Here is an 18670-nt window from a genome sequence, read left to right as displayed (position 1 = left end):
CTCTTCGAGCTTGTCATGCTTCTTGGCAAAGACGACACGTTTCCAGGAACAAAGGTCTGAGATTCTTGCAGCAGAGGAGAGGATGGAGGCTGGAGGGTGATGCGCTCTCTCTCTCTCTCTCTCTCTCTCTCTCTCTCTCTCTCTCTCTCTCTCTCTCTCTCTCTACAAGCAGATACAGTGGGGTACGTTCAGGAGCGCGGCTGGAGAAGGTGCACCGGGGTCCAGCAGTCCAGCACGGTGCTGGGACGGGATTTTACTGTGTATCTATTTTTATAAGCAGAGTTGAAGATGCAGGGAAACTGGAGGATCCTTTTCTCGCACATGTGCAGCACCAGCTTCCTTCTGCTCTGGATCTTCGTCGGCTTGAATGTGGTAGAGGTGGCGGGGTCCCAGCAAGGGATCCCTCTGTCAGTGTGAGTGAGAAGCTGCTCTGCAACTTTGTTTTCACGTGGAAATAACTAACATGCATGTCTTTCTGGTAGGAAATGTAGCCATCAGAAGAGCAGCATTTTTTCAAAGTGACGTTTTTTAAGATTTAAATTCATTTGAGGAAGTTTAAACAGATTGAAGTTACAGAGAAATTGAGAATTTGCCAGTGAAGATCTGTGAAAATGCCGCTTATTTCTTATTTGTCTTGGCTTGTCACCACATACTGGTAGAGAGTGATACTGTTGGGAGGAAACAAGTAATTAATTTTAGCAAATAAGCAGGAGGATTAAAAAAATTCTTAGGGGGTGGAGAAATTCAAAGTAGAGCATGTTGACAAAACAGCAACAGCAAAACTCCGTATTTCTTATGTGTCTTATATTGTTATATGGTTGCCTTATATACAATCAGTAAATTAACACTGACAATCATAAATAAGTCAGAAATAACAATGAGTGTTAGGCTCTTTAGGCAGTTAGACTCCACTGTACAGTTGGTTAAAAGGGTTTAAAACAAGAGAAACATCTTTACATCTCCTTGGGTTTGTGGGGCAATTTATTTCTTAAATGCACCTTTTATCATTATGTATTTTTTTCTTGAACAGTGTAATAATTAAAATTGTGAAAGAGCAAGCCATTTGTTGATTAGCTTTATAAATGTTTGTGTTCATGGATGTTCTGAATCCCATTTTGCTTTTTAAGCTGGCATGAATCTGTATCTGCAGCAAACTGAGCGGCCTGGTGAACTGCAACCATTTACTAGCAGAACCTTTCTGAAGAATTTAGTTGCCTAGTTCTGCCTGCAACAATTAATAAGACTAAGAAAAATCCAAAATAAAAATCTACTTATATATATATATATATATATATATATATATATATATACATGTATACATGTATATATGTATATGTGTATATGTGTATATATATATATATATATATATATATATATATATATATATATATATATATATATATATATATATATATATATATATAAAGACTTAATGGTTAGTTTAGTTTAAAAGCCAAAATGTTACATCAGAAACATCCACAAGATTTTGCAAGACAACAGATAACAGAATATCAAAAGAGATTCAAATTTTTCCATTTCAGGAAATCTTTCAGAAGCTGTTTGGAAAAAGGCTCTACTTAGCTCTTTTAGCAAAGCTGGCTCTGTAGATGAGGACAATTCATCCGCAACACACAACTACGAGTCCTTTATTTTTCAGACATGACTTTGTCAGACCTGACTTTGTGAATCTGTAAATCAGGTCACTTTCTTGAAACGTCGTCCATGTTTCTTATAGGATGGTTGCATTCACCTTTGTTTTATATTTTAGGTATTTTAGGCACAGTACTTCAGTGCCACAGTTAGTCAAAGGCATTTACAGTTTAATAGCAGAGGCTCCAATAACTACAGTATAGATCATCAAAACTACAAGCAATCCTCTCTCAGGAGAGTGAAGGTCAGGACCACTGGGCTGTGACAACTTTCTTTTGATTGATCATGACAGAAAAGAAGTCTGAAGAAAAGACAGCTGAGGAGAGATAAAATATGTTTAAAAGCAGACTGAAGATGAAGATGAAGACATGGAGTATTCAATAAATACTATATTTGAGTTTTTGCAATAACATGTTTTTTTTTTATTTAATTCAACCTTTCATTCTATGTATTTCTTTTTTAAAAATTTTTTAGCTTTCACTTGTCCATAATATTTGGCATACTATTGGCTTAACTGGCAATTATTCCTTTTTTGTCTTTTTTTTTTTAGTGTAAAGCTCTGGGCCTCAGCATTTGGTGGAGAAATCAAATCCATCTCTGCAAAATATTCTGGATCCCAACTCCTGCAAAAGGTATTCTTCTTATTTCCCATTCTTGTGTGAACACAAACGCTCTTTCCCTTTGTCTGATGGTTATGTAGTTACACACGTTGTATGGTGTAATGCTGTATTCCCTCTCTAATGGCTGCAGAGACATTTTGGTGTCTCAGCTGAATGCTGATGCGTTATTTTAGAGGAGACTCAGGTGTGTTGGGCAGAGACAGAGCTCTCTGTGTGTGCTCGCGCATGTATGTGTGTGCGCACCTGTGTGTTTGTACTTGATACGGCTCATTAACCACGGCTCTGATCCCTCTCTCATCTCATCTCTCCAGTTAACTCTCTGGAGTCAAGAGTTTCAACCTCTGGATATGAATGCGACAAGGAGACAAATTGAATAAGTGTGTGGTTGGGTTTGACAGTGGGTGAGGGGTGGTGAGAAGTGAAAACTACAAAGAATGAGTGATGATCCAGTGCATTAGATTTAACTTTCTGACCACTTGATGGCAGAGGTGGACTCTATGTTCACAAGCATCCAGTTTGAAAAGGTGGTCAGAGCCAGCTCAGGTGGATAAATGGCAAACTGTCCGCTTCACTTAAATAGGACCAGACCAGACACTGTGAAGTAAACTGCTGGAGGTGAGGCTGTGTTGGTGAATTCTGAAAACACGCACTGCAGTGAGGAGTGTGTGTCCAGGGTTACAGTACATACAGCACACAAAGTGTGTGAACATCATGTGCCTCAAGATATTATGCTGCGGTAACAATACAGGCGATAAAGAGCATGGGTTTGAAGTCTTTTTTGTGCATGTTAAATTTATACATACTGTAGAAGAATAAAGGTTAGTAGCTGTACACACATTACATTCATACCCTTTGGCATTTTAAAAGGCATTAAAGCCTAATGATGCCATTAGGTTACATTAGAACACTGTGCTTTACAGAAAGGAAGAAAAGAAAGAGAAAAAAATGGACGAGGCGGACAAAGCGATAACATGGACAAAAACTGCACAAGCCATAAAAATATAAAGTTATAATGTAAAGCTATTAAAACCCTTAAGAATCCCTACATTTTAAAAAATCCACTGTCTTTGATAGTTTTACCTTTGTGTGTTTTTGTGTTTCAACAGACTATAGGATACTTAGACCAAGTGAACTACTCAAACTCAACATACCATGTTCTGGAAATCTTGCGCATTATTTCACACTCACACTTTCAATAATTCCCACAATAATGAAGTGTAAAATAATAGTTATAATTTTAAACAATGGGGTCGGCACTGGATTTGGAAAATAAAGATGCAGTGTCTGAAAGATCTTGGCCATACAATGTGAGCCTGTAACAACGAATCCATGAGAAGGTCTCTGGTATTGAAAATGGATGCACATGCATCATGTGCAAACAGCTTTTTGATGTCATAGACTCAAATTTACTTTTCTGTCAGGCTGAACTTTATGTTTTTAGAATAGATGCAGTGAAAAGACCAGTGCTTGGTTTGAACCATGGGTTTTATAGTGTACACTGAGTGGTCAGAAAACCATAAACTCCTCAATGATATAATGCAATTTGACACAGTAACCCTGAAATAAATACAATACCTAAAATGCCAAGTTTTAGTTTTTCAGTTTCAGTTTTAAGCTGTTTCCATGTCGATTTAGTTCTATGGTGTGTTGTGAAGGTGTACTTTGTGGTGTGGTGTCACACTGAACTGCATTATATGGAAAAGCGTTTACACAATTGGGTCAATGTCTCTTACATGTACAGATAGGAAAAACAAAAATATTAGAAACACATTGTGAAGATGCATTTCAGAACAGAGCAAACTACAGCCTTAAACATCTCCACAGAATTGGATCAGTACTTAACAACTGAGTTTAATTGTCAGATTTATTACTACTGCACTGCCTTGCACTTGACAGTTGTTTCTGTTTTTCTGTTTTTCTGCTGTATAGATCAATTTCAGCGGAGATCTTCCATCTGTAACAACTCTTTCCTTCCTTCCTGTAGGTAAAGTTACTACATTAATCCCTTCATACTTATTAATCCCCTGCATTTGACCCCACCCTCACTATTTTAGGAGCTGTGGGCTATCACAGTGCCGCGTCCAGGGACCAACTCCAGTTCTGAGGCCAGCGCCTCGGGCAAGGGCAGTAGCAGGATTAATCCTAAAAACTCTGCTGCATGTCTTGGAGCGTGGGAGGACAGCAGTGCGCCCAGAGGAAATCCACGCAAATATGGAGAGAGCATTCAAACTGCATTTAGAAAGCGACTCCAGGGTCCAAACCTAGGACCTCCTTGCTCAGAGGTGAGAGTTCCTTATGTAAGATCTAAGTTCTAACATGCGGTGGAAGCTGAAGCACTGCGTGATTTCCTTCCATTTGTTATTTCATCACTGCACAAAAATGTTTTGCAATATGCCCTGCAGATTTGTCCCTTTTTTTGTGTGTATGTAAGCACTTTACTCGTGTTCCCGTTCATGGAAGCATGTCTGGAGAGAGCTGCGCCGAGCTAGTCAGCACAAAGCAGTGAGCTGTGAGGGAACTGACGGGTCGTTAGGGGCTGGTCATTAAGCCTGATCATTAGATGCTTTTATGGTGAATTACCCGTTTTTACTAAGATTTCTACAAAAAGGGAAACACTGAGGCTCCTCTGGCTCCCGGCAGTCACACCTCACTCCTGCATTGGTCATTACTTTAATCAATAATCATGATCAGTACTTTTGATGGATGGGGCTTAACCTCCACTTGATGACTGGAGGAGTATAAGTCGGGGGGAGGGGGGGGGGGGGGGGGGGGGGGGGGCAGGGGGGGACTGGGGGACTCTGGGTGCTGAGGCGAGGAGGACAGGCGTGAAATGAACTGTTCTGCTCCACTGCGAGCCCACACTCTTCCTTTCAGTAGGTAATTTGTCGCCTCATGTACTGATGTGTGTGTGTTTTTGTGTGCATCCTATCCACACAATGTGTAACGTGTTTGAATGTGTGCTAGGAGGCTATCGTCGCTTTTGTTTATTTTTAGATAAGGTTGTTGAAAGTGTGTGCGATGTGGCTGACCGGACAGCATGAGAGGATCAGGCTTTTGTTTTTATTTGGCATATATGTGCGTGTGCATGTGCGTGTGTGTGTGTGTGGGTGGGTGTGCCAGGCAGGTGTGGGATTATGTAATGTCATATTCCTCCGAGCTGTGGCAAGCTTTGTTCTGTATCACTGGAGGTCCTGTGCATCCAGCAGAATCAGCATTATGTGAGGTGTAGTTCATTACCCAGAGTCAGCCAAGCTTGACACATTATTATCTTTCTCCTGTGCTCTGACTCCATTTCAATTACCCTCTTACCATGCATAGCCTTCAGAGCCAGCCCCGCCCCCCTGGCCACCCAACATGGCCATCTCAAGCCAATCAGAGAGAAAGAAGCAGCATGTGCAGCCAATGAGTGAGACCAGATAAAGACTATCAATCATTCTGTGCTGCAGCAACGGTTTTATCAGCCGTTCATCTGAGACTGGCTGCATGCAGCTTGTCAGCCAACATGTGAAGGCTTATAAGCCTTGTTTAACAACTCCCAGTCTCTCTGAAGTGGGATGCAGTGAAACAATAGTCCTCGAAAATGTTGCAGAACACACACACAGGGGAAAAAAGCAATTATCTAAATATGTTCTTTTTTCTTGCCTTAGTAGTGTAAGGTGAACTTTTTTGAGAGCCCCTGCAGTGGCTAAATTACTCACAGTTTAATCCATCATGTGAGCTGAGTGGCTATTGGCTTCCAGTATGTTTTTCTACAACCAGTGTCACATAAGATTTACAGTTGTCCTCTTGGTCAATGCCACACTCTTGTTTCTGGTTATTTTCAGAAATATAAAGAATTTGAAAAGTCAGTCAGAGTGGAAGAAATTGATGGTGTGAAACTGGTCAAAGATCTGGCCGTGAAGATGGAAGAAATGTTCAGGAAAAAAGCAGAAGCCACCAGGGTAAGTACCATTTGTTTGAAAAAGCATTTAAGTCAACATTTATTTTTTGCTTTGTTCATTTGATGACTATTCTTTTTTAGGGGAAGAGGGACCTTACGTAAATTATTAGGGGAGAGCTTCGGAGAAGGGGGAGGGTTGTATATTGTTTTCTTTTTGCTTATGGGAGGGGTCTTTAACTATTGCTCATCTCCACATGAATTAGTAGCTGCTAGCACCCAACCAAGAAGAGTTGAATCAAGGGTAACTGGACTTGGCTGCGGGTACTAGAAATCAAGTTCAAGTTCAACTCTACTTGGAAAACCATGAACTGGACGACTGAGAATCTTCACAGATAACAGTACTCAACTTGTGTTCTGATATTTCATGGTGCACTGTTGGCACACCTGTCTGAAAGAAACGAACCCTTTGAGTCTCCAACACACCCGGTTATAGGACTCAGGCATCATGTGTCTGTGGTTGTGTCTGATTATACCACGCTAACTACCTCTGATCGAATTCATCTTTATTTTATTATTTTGAATCGGGATGGGGTGACAAAAATTGCACTGCTAAAGCCCCTCAGCTGGCATCTATGCCTATATTTCACTCATTCAGTGACTGATGCAACATTTTGTTGCTTGCTTTTTTGATTGTTTTTGTTGAAATATTAAGGTTTTAATATTATATAATTGGAGATATTAGGAGAGGAGGGTGTTGCAAAGTTTTTAAGTGATCCAGTGAAAATATTAGTAAGTATGGTAAGTATGGGGAGGTTTTTTTTTTCTAATTTTGCACAGTCCTTAAATTGAGCAGGTTAGTCACTAAGCAGACAATTGACCAGTGTTTAAAAATCAAATCTGTCCTTATTGCTAATGTAAAAATTTCGTCTGGAACATGGTCTTGCATGTAGTTTATTACAGTCCAGGTTCGGGCTGTAGTCAGACCCACAGCAGCAGCAGCCTGTCTGTGACCTCAGCGCAGAGGCGCTTGTAACCATTTTAATGCTGCACCTGGCAGGGACTTCTGGGAAATGATAAGGTTTATCTCTCCCTGCCCGATCCCATGTGTGCGACACTTCATAGCAATTCAGCCTATAAATAACACTCGGGAAGGCGCTTAATTTAATGAACGTGATTTGATTCAAATCAAAGTGGGCTTTTTAAAAAATTACGTCTAAGCAATGCAAGCACGCAAGACACAAATTTGGCTGTATAAAAAAATCATTTTTAAACCGACGCCAGCACAGTCACAAAAGTGAGGCACTGGCCTCAATAACGTGAAGGTGGAGTGTCTGACCGCTGCAGGTGTATTTCATAAAAAAATTATGCACTTGCCTATTCCAGGAGTATTCTCCACCTAAATAAGAAAACATTGCATTTTTCGTAGTATATTTTTTTTCCAGCTGTTTTGGCAGCTGTTCTTGACATGAGAACTCACCGTGAGGTCAAGTGCATTTGGCCATCACAGCTCAGCGCTCGGCGGAAAAGCCTCAGTTGTGTTTACATAGCAGTTATTTTGACAGGTGTTAATTACCTGCTCGGCTCCGTAGGCGAGAGTGACTGTAGCGTTTAAGTGGCATTTCCCCCGGAAACACGGAGCCAAGCACATTTTCCAGAATCGAGTTATTACAGAAGCTATCGCTGATTTGGTGCACGGCGTGAAAAAACCCCCATCCTGCCTCCATCAATCATTTTCACAGCTGCACTCCACAGTAGTGCCCCACATTTTATGCGTAATTTTTGTCCTTAAAAACACCGTAAGAATTGCCAAGGAGGGAAAGCCTTAACACTTTGAGCAGCGTATCCGTGTATCGACTTTAACTTAAACCAAAGGCTGCACTTGCTGCCGATTTCATCCGAAGATTAATCTAAAGCCTTGGCTCCTTGATCATGTTCATCTTCAATGGAATGACATTTGCTGGGATGTGGAAATGATAGAGCAAATCTGAGAAATATAAAGAGCAGCAGAGTGTTGAAAAATAAAAAAAATTAAATTCTGGGAATGGACACCCCAGAGGCCTTTGGGGAAGTTTGTATAAGTCTTAAAGAAACTGGTGCAGTATACTTACATTACCCAAAGTAGAATTTGCAGTTTATTTACATTAAATAGGAATATAGATCGTTTAGATACTTTCAAGCATATGCTGTGTAATAGCTCTGCTCTTATTAACCAACCCTTTCCCTCCTCTCAGCGGCTGGTGGAGGCAGCGGAAGAAGCGCACCATCAGCATGAGGATAATCCCGACCTGCAGGTGAGGTTTGTCCCGGCCAAAAGAAAAGAAAAGAAAAGAAAAGAAAAGAAAAGAAAAGAAAAGAAAAGAAGAACATAATTATTTAAAAAATGTGACGTGTCATTATGTTAGACCGGGATGAATCATTTTCAGTCGGGCTGGGGAGGAGCTGCCGCAAGGTGAGAGAAGGGTAATAGGCCCTGAAAGTCTTTTAATTGCGTTGGCATCGTCCTTCACACTGATGTCCTGTCAGCGGTTTGATACATAATGCTTCTTTGATAAGCAATGCCGCACACACTGAAGGCTGCAGGGCCGCACAGTCATAACTCAGACTGAATGTTTTTAAGCGTTGGTATCATAGCTCAGAAAGCAGGTCTGCGCTTTAAGTTCTACGTACAGTCGTACAGAATAACTGCAGCCGATATTACAGTGTTAAAGAAAAATCAACTTTAGGCCTATAGTACAATAGTGATTAAGTTCTGTCGCCGTCTGCATGCAGAACTTAAGGCTGTGCTGCATATTGTAGTCCAAGGCATGGTAAAATTTTTAATAAAGTACTAGCATTTCTCAGGGGATACTGGACTCACTGTACAGTCACATAGACTAAAGCAGAGAGCATTATGGGACACAGAAGTCGGCATGCTTCGCTACTAATTTTAATTATATTTCACAGGATATGCCCATGTCCTCAGAATCTGTTCAGGACATTATTTAGCGACTCCCACTGCCGATTTCCAGGTTTGCACTGCGCTCCCCGAGTCTCTGCAGAGGGAATGCAGTATTTCTGTCGTTTGTTAGTGCTCTCTCTCTCTCTCTCTCTCTCTCTCTCTCTCTCTCTCTCTCTCTCTCTCCAGTGGACAAAGATAAATGAAACTCTTTTGCGCGGCGCATTGTTTCGCGTTCATGGCTCTAGATTGGAAACCCACTGGAGCAACAAAACACTGAAATAAAGGCAGCACTTTACAGTTAATAGAAGCATTTACATCATATGAATACATTTCAGTCACCTTGTTCCCTGCCCGTTTCTCTGGTGTTCACACATCTGTTACAAGACAGGTTATCTTTGAGCCCCTTAAACAAAAAATACGACAGTTTTTTTTTTTTTAAGGAAATATTTTTGATCATGATCCTTGAAAACGTTTCACTTCTTTGTCCCTCTAAGAAAGATCGCTTGCAAAACACCTCTACATTTACACGTCTGCATTACTTTTTTTTCCGTGCATAATGTCATCAAATCATATTTGAGTTGTTACTCTTACATTTTATCCAGATAACATCACTTGGAAAATTCTCAGACTAAACAGTGTATATGCATAAATACACTGTACATAAAAAAAAATACACTACTTCAATTCTTTAGAAAACTTTTCTCATAAACAAGTTTTGTAGAAATATTTTAATGTTTTTGTAAACTTGACATAGTTATATCGCTTTCTTTTTTCTTTTTAATTTTTTGCCATAGACATATCTGTCTCACAATTATTGTATTTTAATAAATCATACGAAAGAAAGAAAAAAATAACTTACGTCATAGTAAAATTGTCACACACTCTTGATAGATGAAATGTGTTTTAACATTTTTATGCAAGCAGTTGACAGTTACTGGTACACAGCACAGGACTATCACACAAACATTTCATTTCAAAGGCTATAAAAAATAATAAGGAAAATTCAATATCCACCTGAGGTAATGATGTAATGTCATGATATTACTCCTTGTGGCATCATTTAACCAACCTCGCCTCCGCTGACACCACATATTTTTCATGCACCATTTCACTGACCACAAAGAGATAAGCCGACCGCTCTTATCTCAGCTGCTTCAAGTCAGGACAGTTAGGTGTTTTGCATTAACCTGAGTGCAGTCTACAGTTCAAGGGTGTGCAGATCAGGTCTGATGGAACAGTAGAAACTTGGCTCTTAATTCTGAAATGTAGCTATTATAATGTTTCTTTGGCTAAGTGTTTGTTCACAGAGGTTTTGCTGAAAACTTAGAAAAATCCTCCATCAGACTTTAAAAATCAGAAACATTTACAGTTGCTCATGAGGTGATTGTTTTTAAAGTATGACATTAAAAATATAACTATAATAATGTTCCTTGTGTAGTTTTAAACATTAACCATTAATCTTTAAGTGAAGGGCTTAAATTTTTGCTTTTATGATTGTTCCTTAAATTTGTTTGCAGCATTAGTAAAGAGTTATTACTACACCATCACTGTGTAATTTAGGAATCCTTGTCTGCTTTGTATTTCATACTTTGTATATGAGAAAATAAAAATGAATAGGAGAGAAGGATGTTAACAGTTTTTAAAAATCCACATTTTTATTTTTGTTCGCTGTGATCAGGGTAGTTCCTGAACATGATAAAAAATCAAGTACACCCTAAACATTCTTGCAAAATTATGCTACTGAGGAAAATTATTTTAAGTGATACTGTAGATTTTCTTCTCAATATTAACTGTGTTGTGCTCCCACTTTCTGTTGAATCCTCTTGTTGAGCACATTTACTCAAACAACAACTTAAAAAAAAAACACTTTCCGTTCAACAATCTGATCCAAAAAAGGCTTCAGGACATATTAGTTCATGTGAATTAAGACAGGTGCTGGGCCTTAAGAGCACAGAGTAAAGCTTCGTGAGACTCACCATCTCCAGATATTGGAGCGTGGTTATACAGTAAGGCCCAGCAGCCTGTAATGGAGGGCAGATCTCTGCAGTAGGGCCTACAGCTAACTGCAGTGGTGTAAGAGTCAGTGGGGCGTCTCGGAGAGCTGCAGTGTCCCATGGCCTGCTCTACAGTAATAACCCTTGTGGTTAACGTGCCTCTCTACAGCACTATCAGTTCTGCTGAGGGTGCACGTTTCTCTCCCCTGCTGCTCCCCCTCCGCAGCTCTCTCCCCACCCCTCCGCCCCGCCGCAGCTCGTCAGAGAGCTGCTCAGGCGTGGTATGAGCTGTCAGGGGCTGCTTGATGGTGATGCCCGTGTGGCCTCCCTCGAGTGTGATGCTGCAGAGTCCATCACCCATCTCTCTCTCCCTCCCTTCCTCCATCTATCCCCCTCTTTTTCTCTCAGTGCAGACAATAAGGACCAGAGGCCACAGAGAGACCGCTCAGACAGGATGAGGTAGTCTTTCTTCTGCAGCAGAAGGCAGTGAAGGACAGGACAGACAAACTGTTGGGTTTCACTTAAGAGAGGCCAGACTTTTCACTGGCACTCATGAAGCTCACTTTGCACATCCAGGAGCTTCTTAGACATCAGTGACAACTTCTACCTTTTATGTTCATTCTGACAAATGGAGAAATTCCCAAAACTGCACTGACTGAACATTGTTTCACCTAAAATATACACACAGTCATGCACATACTGCCTATATATGATGAATCACTGCAGTCAGCCATCTTTTGGTCACCTCGCTCTTCATGTTCACTTGTCAAAATGTCCTTGAGCAAAATACTGAAACTCAAATTCCAAATTATATATTACTGTTATTATCTCTGCCAAGGAAGGTATGTTTTGATCTATGTCTGTTTGTTTGTTTTATGTATCAGCAGGATTACACAAAAAGGGTGGATCTTGATGTAAAAATTTCAGACATATTTATGGTGTTTAGATCTGTGAGTTTGCACACATTGTGTAGATCCTGATAATAATCTGGACCCAGTGGACAAAAATGCTGAATCCACATTACACGAGAAATGAATCATTTATGTCATCAGACTACGTCCCAGACAGATGTGTAGGACTGTTTGCTTTAGCAGAGGTATACAGCCAACCTAACCATTTCCAGTCTATGGGAAATTTCTGGAAATGTGCTTGATTTTCTTATGCTTTTTGCTTTATTTTCTTCTACTCCATTATTTTCTTTCTTTCTTTTTTGGGGGGGGATTTCTGTTGTCTGATTTTATTATTTCTGATTTCTGATCTGATAGTTTGTAACCATTTGTGGGAAGGTTTAGACTATGTACACATTAATTTCATAAATAATCTTTGTTTTGACTGAGGTTTAACACCTCTGAGTAAAAGGCTCACGATTTTCAAGTCTGTCATAAAACAATAGTCACATGCCTGTAGTACATGTACATTAAAACAGGTTTTGTTTGCTGTAATTGTTCCTCCTGTCCATTCTGACTATACAATATTCCTTCCTATGAATCCAGAGGAAGGGGAGAAGTCCACCATCCTGGATTCCCTCTTTGTGTTATTGTAGCTGTGCTGCAGCTCAACAAGAAAACATTGTCAGGGGAAACAAAAAAGGGAATTTCATTTTAAAAAGACTGTAATTCTGGAAGAAAGGCACTTGATTGGACTAATTCAGACCAGTTAGATGTAGTTAGGATCTCATAAAGGATAGTACTAACAAGAGGAATGAATACAGCAACCAAAGACATTCAGTGGGATGTGAGGCTATCCTCAAAGTATTAATACTTTTACTGTTTAGAGGTTGAGCTAGAAGAATAATGCATTTTATGACTACTCTCTTCAGGTTTCAGTTAACATTTGCTGTACCTGAAGTGTCTTTAACATATCCCATATCCACTCTTTTTCTTCAGTATGAATACTTCAATGCCGTGCTGATCAATGAAGTGGATGAGGAGGGCCACAACGTGGAACTGGGTGGAGAGTTCATCCTGGAGCCCAACGATCATTTCAATAACCTGTCAGTCAACCTGAGCCTCAGTGTGGTACAGGTGCCCACCAACATGTACAATAAAGGTAAAGGAACAGGCAGTGGATTATGGGATTATGTGAGGGTTGTTAACCTACTGCGGGCTGATGAACGGGGAGGAGAGAGGGAGGGAGGAAAGTAAGAGGTGAAAGTGAGAGATGGTAGTTGAAGCTGTGTCAGTGTCACGGGCTGGGAGAAATGGAGTTGGGGGATCGATAGCAGTCCAGGCATAAGGAGAAAACAACTGCAGAAGGGTGGGGGTGTGGGGATGGGAAAGATGTTGCTCATATGGTAGCTGTTCACTTGCTTCTTGTTGTATAACGCAGTGTGTCACCACCCCCTGTGTATCGCCTGGGCTGCTTTTGTTTGGCTGTAATGGACTCCCCATAAGTCTCTGTTCGCAGCACAAAGGGAAGCTCGTCTAGCAGGAGGAAGGGAGGGGATGATTTAGTCACAGGCATTGTATCTCCTTCAAAGGGGGGGGGGGTCAATAGGGTACAAAGGTCAACAGTGTGCTCGATAATGGTGACCGGGACCAGGATGGTCACCATTTAATTCACTTGTCTTTCTCTCTTATTTCTCTGTGTCTTTTCCTGCATCCTGCACCACCTCAGATCCTGACATAGTGAACGGAGTCTACTGGTCTGAGGCCTTGAATAAAGTATTTGTAGATAATTTTGAGAGAGACCCCACACTCGTCTGGCAGTACTTTGGGAGTGCCAAGGGATTCTTTAGGCAGTACCCTGGTGAGTGCTGTCATTCTGTCAGTGTATCTTCATATTTCTGTGTGTGTGTGTATGTGTGTATGTGTGTTTGTGTATGTGTGTGTGTGTGTGTGTGTGTGTGTGTGTGTGTGTGTGTGTGTGTGTGTGTGTGTGTGTGACAGAGAGAGAGAGAGAGAGAGAGCGAGAGAAAGAGAGAGAGAGAGAAAAGAAAGGGTTGTCCCATGGGAACCATCAGCTGTCAGTGCAGGGAAAAGGTCAGAACAAATGATTCAGAATTACTAAAGGGGTAATTTGGCTAATGTTGTAATTTTACAGACCATCAGAGAGGATGCATATATACAGACTGTAATTAATCAGCATTTGCCAGTGTGGACCTACAGCCTTACTGAGGAACAGTGCGTGGCTGCTGGATCTAACCAAAGTTATCAGACCGTCACAATGATATGAAACAGCCGCTCGGCTCTCTGCAGTGCTGGAGCGAAGCCACAGAGATGAGATTCAGCTGATGATATTGTTATACAGATACGGACTCTGTATGTTCAACGTAAAAGAAAAAAATCATGATGGAATTTCTTCTTCTTTGTGCTGGCGTATTCATAATTTTAACGTTAAATTAACACACTTCTAAACTTGATTTTTGTTTTGGCCACATTCTATAAAAGCGAGAACATGTTAATATAGATGTGTTTCCAGTTTCAATAATCATTTTCCTGGCGGCTAACAGGAAACAGTAAAATGTTACTGTATACATTTATGTCAAGAAATAACATGAAAAGACCAAAACCAACCACACGGATGTCTGTGTCTCAGCATTTTCCTACTCTGCTCATTGGTTCCTACTGAAGACATACTTCTTTGTAAATGAGGCCATGAACATTTACTTTCACTTTTTTTAAAAAAAGGGATAAAAAAAAAAAGGAGTGAATAGTGTAGTGTTATTTGTTGGGGACTGATTTTAGCCACGTGTTAATCCACATTTGCTGCACTTGTGTGTATTTACTGGATGGTGATTGTTGGGAAAGAGTGTGACTCACTGATCTCCTTTTAATAGTTTTTGGTCAAAAGTGGAGCTTCATGGCTCAGAGGAATAAGCTGTATCAGGCCTTGGATACACAAACATATCAGATATCCCGTGGTAGTGTTCTTGTGTTCTGTGTGACTGTGACTACTGTGAAACTCTGTTATTTTCTGCCTCCTACTCTTTCTCTCTATTGACTTCCTGATCTACTCCCCAGGAGTGAAGTGGCATCCAGATGAACACGGTGTCATTGGCTTTGACTGTAGAAATCGGAAGTGGTAAGGCTCCACATACTTAAGAAAATATTGCTGCACATCATAAAGTATTGCACATCATATATATGCACATCATAAGTATTTCTTTTCCTGTCATTCCTTCATTATTGTAAAAACCTGGGTTTCTTAGTGTGTGTAATTTAACATTAAATCACAGGTACATCCAGGCAGCAACGTCTCCAAAGGATGTAGTAATCCTGGTCGACGTCAGCGGGAGCATGAAAGGGCTGAGGCTGACCATCGCTAGACAGACCGTCTCCTCCATATTAGACACACTGGGAGATGACGACTTCTTCAACATCATTGCAGTAAGTTTTAGTTAAACCAGACTGTCACCTTTTCCCAGTGTGTGTCTGAACTTGTATGTGTCTTTGTTCATTAATATATTTGTGCATCTCAGTCTCAGTTCTCTGTAATTTTAGTCTAAATGTTTTTAGACATTTCTATTAAGTATTTCAGATAACCAGAGCTCAGTCTTCCATGAAAAACAAAGGGTGCTTATTTAATTCTCTTTTATCTAAATGCCATTTATGTTTCCCCAGTATAATCAGGAGATTCACTATGTGGAGCCTTGTTTGAATGGCACCCTTGTCCGTGCCGACAGAACCAATAAAGACGTGAGTCTCTATTCAAGCTGACACATAATGAATGTATATGGATTGTATCAGGTTGAATTTGTGTGATTAATGTTTAAAACCTTTTTTTTCCCCTCTACTTTCATCGTTATCTGTCAGCATTTCCGAGAACATCTGGACAAGCTGTTTGCCAAAGGGATTGGGCTGCTGGGTGAAGCTCTGACCGAAGCGTTCACAATCCTGAATGATGTAAGTTCCAGTACAGTAAACTGTGACTCTCAGTTTAATGAAGATGCTGCTAAAACATAAATCTTCCCAGTCTTTATTCATCGCAGATCAACTAAATTCTTATTTTCTGTTTACTGATTATGTGACAGTGCTGTTGAGTATTCATGAGTTTTCACAAAACGATTCATTTATTTATCGATTCATTTGGCATAAAGTGATGAATTTGTGCACATGCTCAGATATCACAAATAAGCTTTGTTCTCATTTAATTCAAGGGCTCCACTTGACAAGAACATGAGGAAACATTTTATTTTACAAGCCACATTTGTTTTTCACTGACAGAGAGTGTTAAAAAGCGTGTTCTGCGTGTTCTCCCCTAATCATAAAAAGTAGCACACTCTAGTCAAATGTATCTGAGCGTTTGGGAGGTGTGTCGCCTGTCGAAATGCTCCACTGCTATCCCCATTTCGCCCTCCAAACAGACACATCTATTCTGAAGCATGATTAATGCCTCTAATTAATGTCAATGATTAATAACGTAGCTGATTGGAACACAAAGCAGATAAGGCCAGGAGCCACGCCGCACTCCTTTTATCTCCCTGTTTTCAGGCGAGCTTTGGCTGCGCCGTTGAAGCTGAGGGAGCGCAGCTTTTACCTCTGCATTTGTCAGATTAATTAAAGCCCTGCAATGAATATGGTAATCGCGTAGCCAGTAGTCCACCGCTGAAACTCATTGTTACGCCACTGCCCAGCGAATGAAGTCAGAATACAGCCTATCGTGGAGCAAATCAAAAAGAAACTCACGTCACTTGCAGTGCACTGCAGCATTTTTACATCTGGTCCTGGTCAACAGAATGAGAGCAGTGTTGTGATACAACAGGGGCATGATATAATCACGAAAACAGCAAGCATATAATAAAATATTTTATCCGATTTTGCTATCACTGAATACATGATTCATGTTTTTGTTGGATAATTTTAGAACGAGAACATTGGCTCTGAAGCAATGAGGGCTTAGGATTCATAAGATCTGATCAACGTCACGACCTCGATGAATTGATTATGCCGTTTATCTTAACATCTAACAAAGTAATGCGTTTGTATATACAAATTATTTTTTGTTTGTACCGAAACAATTTCTGTTTACATTTAAACTAAGGCTTAGCTAAAGGTTTAAGCCACGACATCAGAGAGTTCATGCACATTTTCAGTAACAAATAAAGACCCTCCAGTCTTTCTCTGGACATCTTTCTCTGGCTCAGGGAATGTGGCAAAATGTAATGAGTCCGTGTAAGAGACACAGATCTGGCTTTTTCATAGGCCTCTTCGCATCTTCTTTTACATTTTGACATGTCACAGTAGGGAAAAACACAGGTATAAGTAATAAAAATGAATAATTCCATTTAGCTGCTTCAGTTTCATTTTACTTGCTGGTTCCTGTCATGGATTATTGGGGCACTTGAATAGAACAGAGCCATCGTTTATGTTATTAGCTCTACCTGTACTTTTTCCTACAACGACCAGTCAAAATACCTGATGTGAAAAAAGTCTATTATAAGCAAAACAATACACATTTTGATTGTGTTCAAATCACTTTAGAGTTAATTTGCTGTTTCCCATTTGTCTGTAGCTAATATGGAACATCTGCATTAAGTGTTTCATCCTTTTCCTGTTATTTTCTTTATTGAAGTACAGCCTTACTCACTGCCCTGCTCAGTTCTCTCTGTTTGCACTCCTGTAATATCACAAACTCTGCAGACAAACAGCAGCATATCAGGCAGAAATTGGCTGCTTTAATTTGAGATGAAAGATGCATGTTGTGCTGTTTCTGATAACAACTTTTAAAGTCACCACAGTTCTTGACCTGCTGGATCGTACTTTACATTTAAGACTCTCTAGAGTATATTTTCAGCTTATGTACTGCATTGGTTTTTGCAGCATCACATCATGCACTGTGTTAATTTATGTAATTTATTTAGTGTCACATTTATTTATTTGTGCCTACTCACATTGACTTAAATCAGACAAGATCATTTTTTACACATTGAATTTGCATTTGTGGTGATTTGCACATGATACCACATGTATAGTGTGTGTGTGTGTGTGTGTGTGCGTGCGTGCGTGCGTGCGTGCGTGCGTGCGTGCGTGCGTGCGTGCGTGCGTGTGTGTGTGTGTGTGTGTGTGTGAGCGAGAGCGAGCTCGGGAGGCCTGCTGATACTTGGCCTGTGGGATGTGAGAGCAGCAGCGCTCAGCAGGTTTCAGCCTGTGATCGTTTCACTACACACTCCTTTCTTTCTCTTCACATTCACCCTCTTACAGGTCAATAAACCAATTAATTACCACAATGCATCTTCCGGCATCAGAATAAAGTGAAACACATTCCTCAAGTTTATTTACTAAGACATTATCAGTATTTTGTTAACCTGGCAGACATAATCATCAAACACAGTGGAAACAGACATTCTCTGTTTGTTTGATGTTTAAATAACAACGCTAGTATGATGCTGCCTTTCTTTCTGCAGTTTAACCAAACTGGTCGTGGCAGTGTGTGCAGCCAGGCCATAATGCTTGTGACTGATGGGGCGACCGAAATGTACGATGATGTTTTTGAGAGGTACAACTGGCCAGAGAGAAAGGTGAGTTTCTTTTCTCTCTTTCTTTCTCTCTTTCCCTCTGCCTCTCACTCTATTTTTTGTTCTACACAGTGCTTCATTTTCAATGTTACATGTGTCCTTTTTCTGAATTTTCTGCTTGCGCTGCACTTT

At 40.3% G+C, this 18670-nt stretch overlaps 1 protein-coding gene across 1 annotated transcript in view; it reads left to right on the top strand.

Moving 5' to 3' along the window:
- Positions 1–288: 288 nt before the first annotated feature.
- Positions 289–18670, top strand: part of cacna2d3 (calcium channel, voltage dependent, alpha2/delta subunit 3) — a 32889-nt gene continuing 14507 nt past the window's right edge. Inside the window, exons 1-11 of the mRNA XM_041033540.1 lie at positions 289–413; positions 2201–2282; positions 6095–6211; positions 8382–8441; positions 12969–13131; positions 13699–13830; positions 15045–15105; positions 15260–15410; positions 15645–15719; positions 15837–15926; positions 18428–18541. Of these exons, the coding sequence (XP_040889474.1) occupies positions 289–413; positions 2201–2282; positions 6095–6211; positions 8382–8441; positions 12969–13131; positions 13699–13830; positions 15045–15105; positions 15260–15410; positions 15645–15719; positions 15837–15926; positions 18428–18541 (1170 nt within the window). The remainder of the gene's footprint in view (positions 414–2200; positions 2283–6094; positions 6212–8381; positions 8442–12968; positions 13132–13698; positions 13831–15044; positions 15106–15259; positions 15411–15644; positions 15720–15836; positions 15927–18427; positions 18542–18670) is intronic.

This window comes from Toxotes jaculatrix, chromosome 3 (genome assembly GCF_017976425.1).
Source record: "Toxotes jaculatrix isolate fToxJac2 chromosome 3, fToxJac2.pri, whole genome shotgun sequence".
Taxonomy (NCBI): Eukaryota; Metazoa; Chordata; class Actinopteri; family Toxotidae; genus Toxotes; species Toxotes jaculatrix.
The sequence above is the reverse complement of the archived record's forward strand: the minus strand, read 5'-3'. Positions and strand labels throughout refer to the sequence as shown.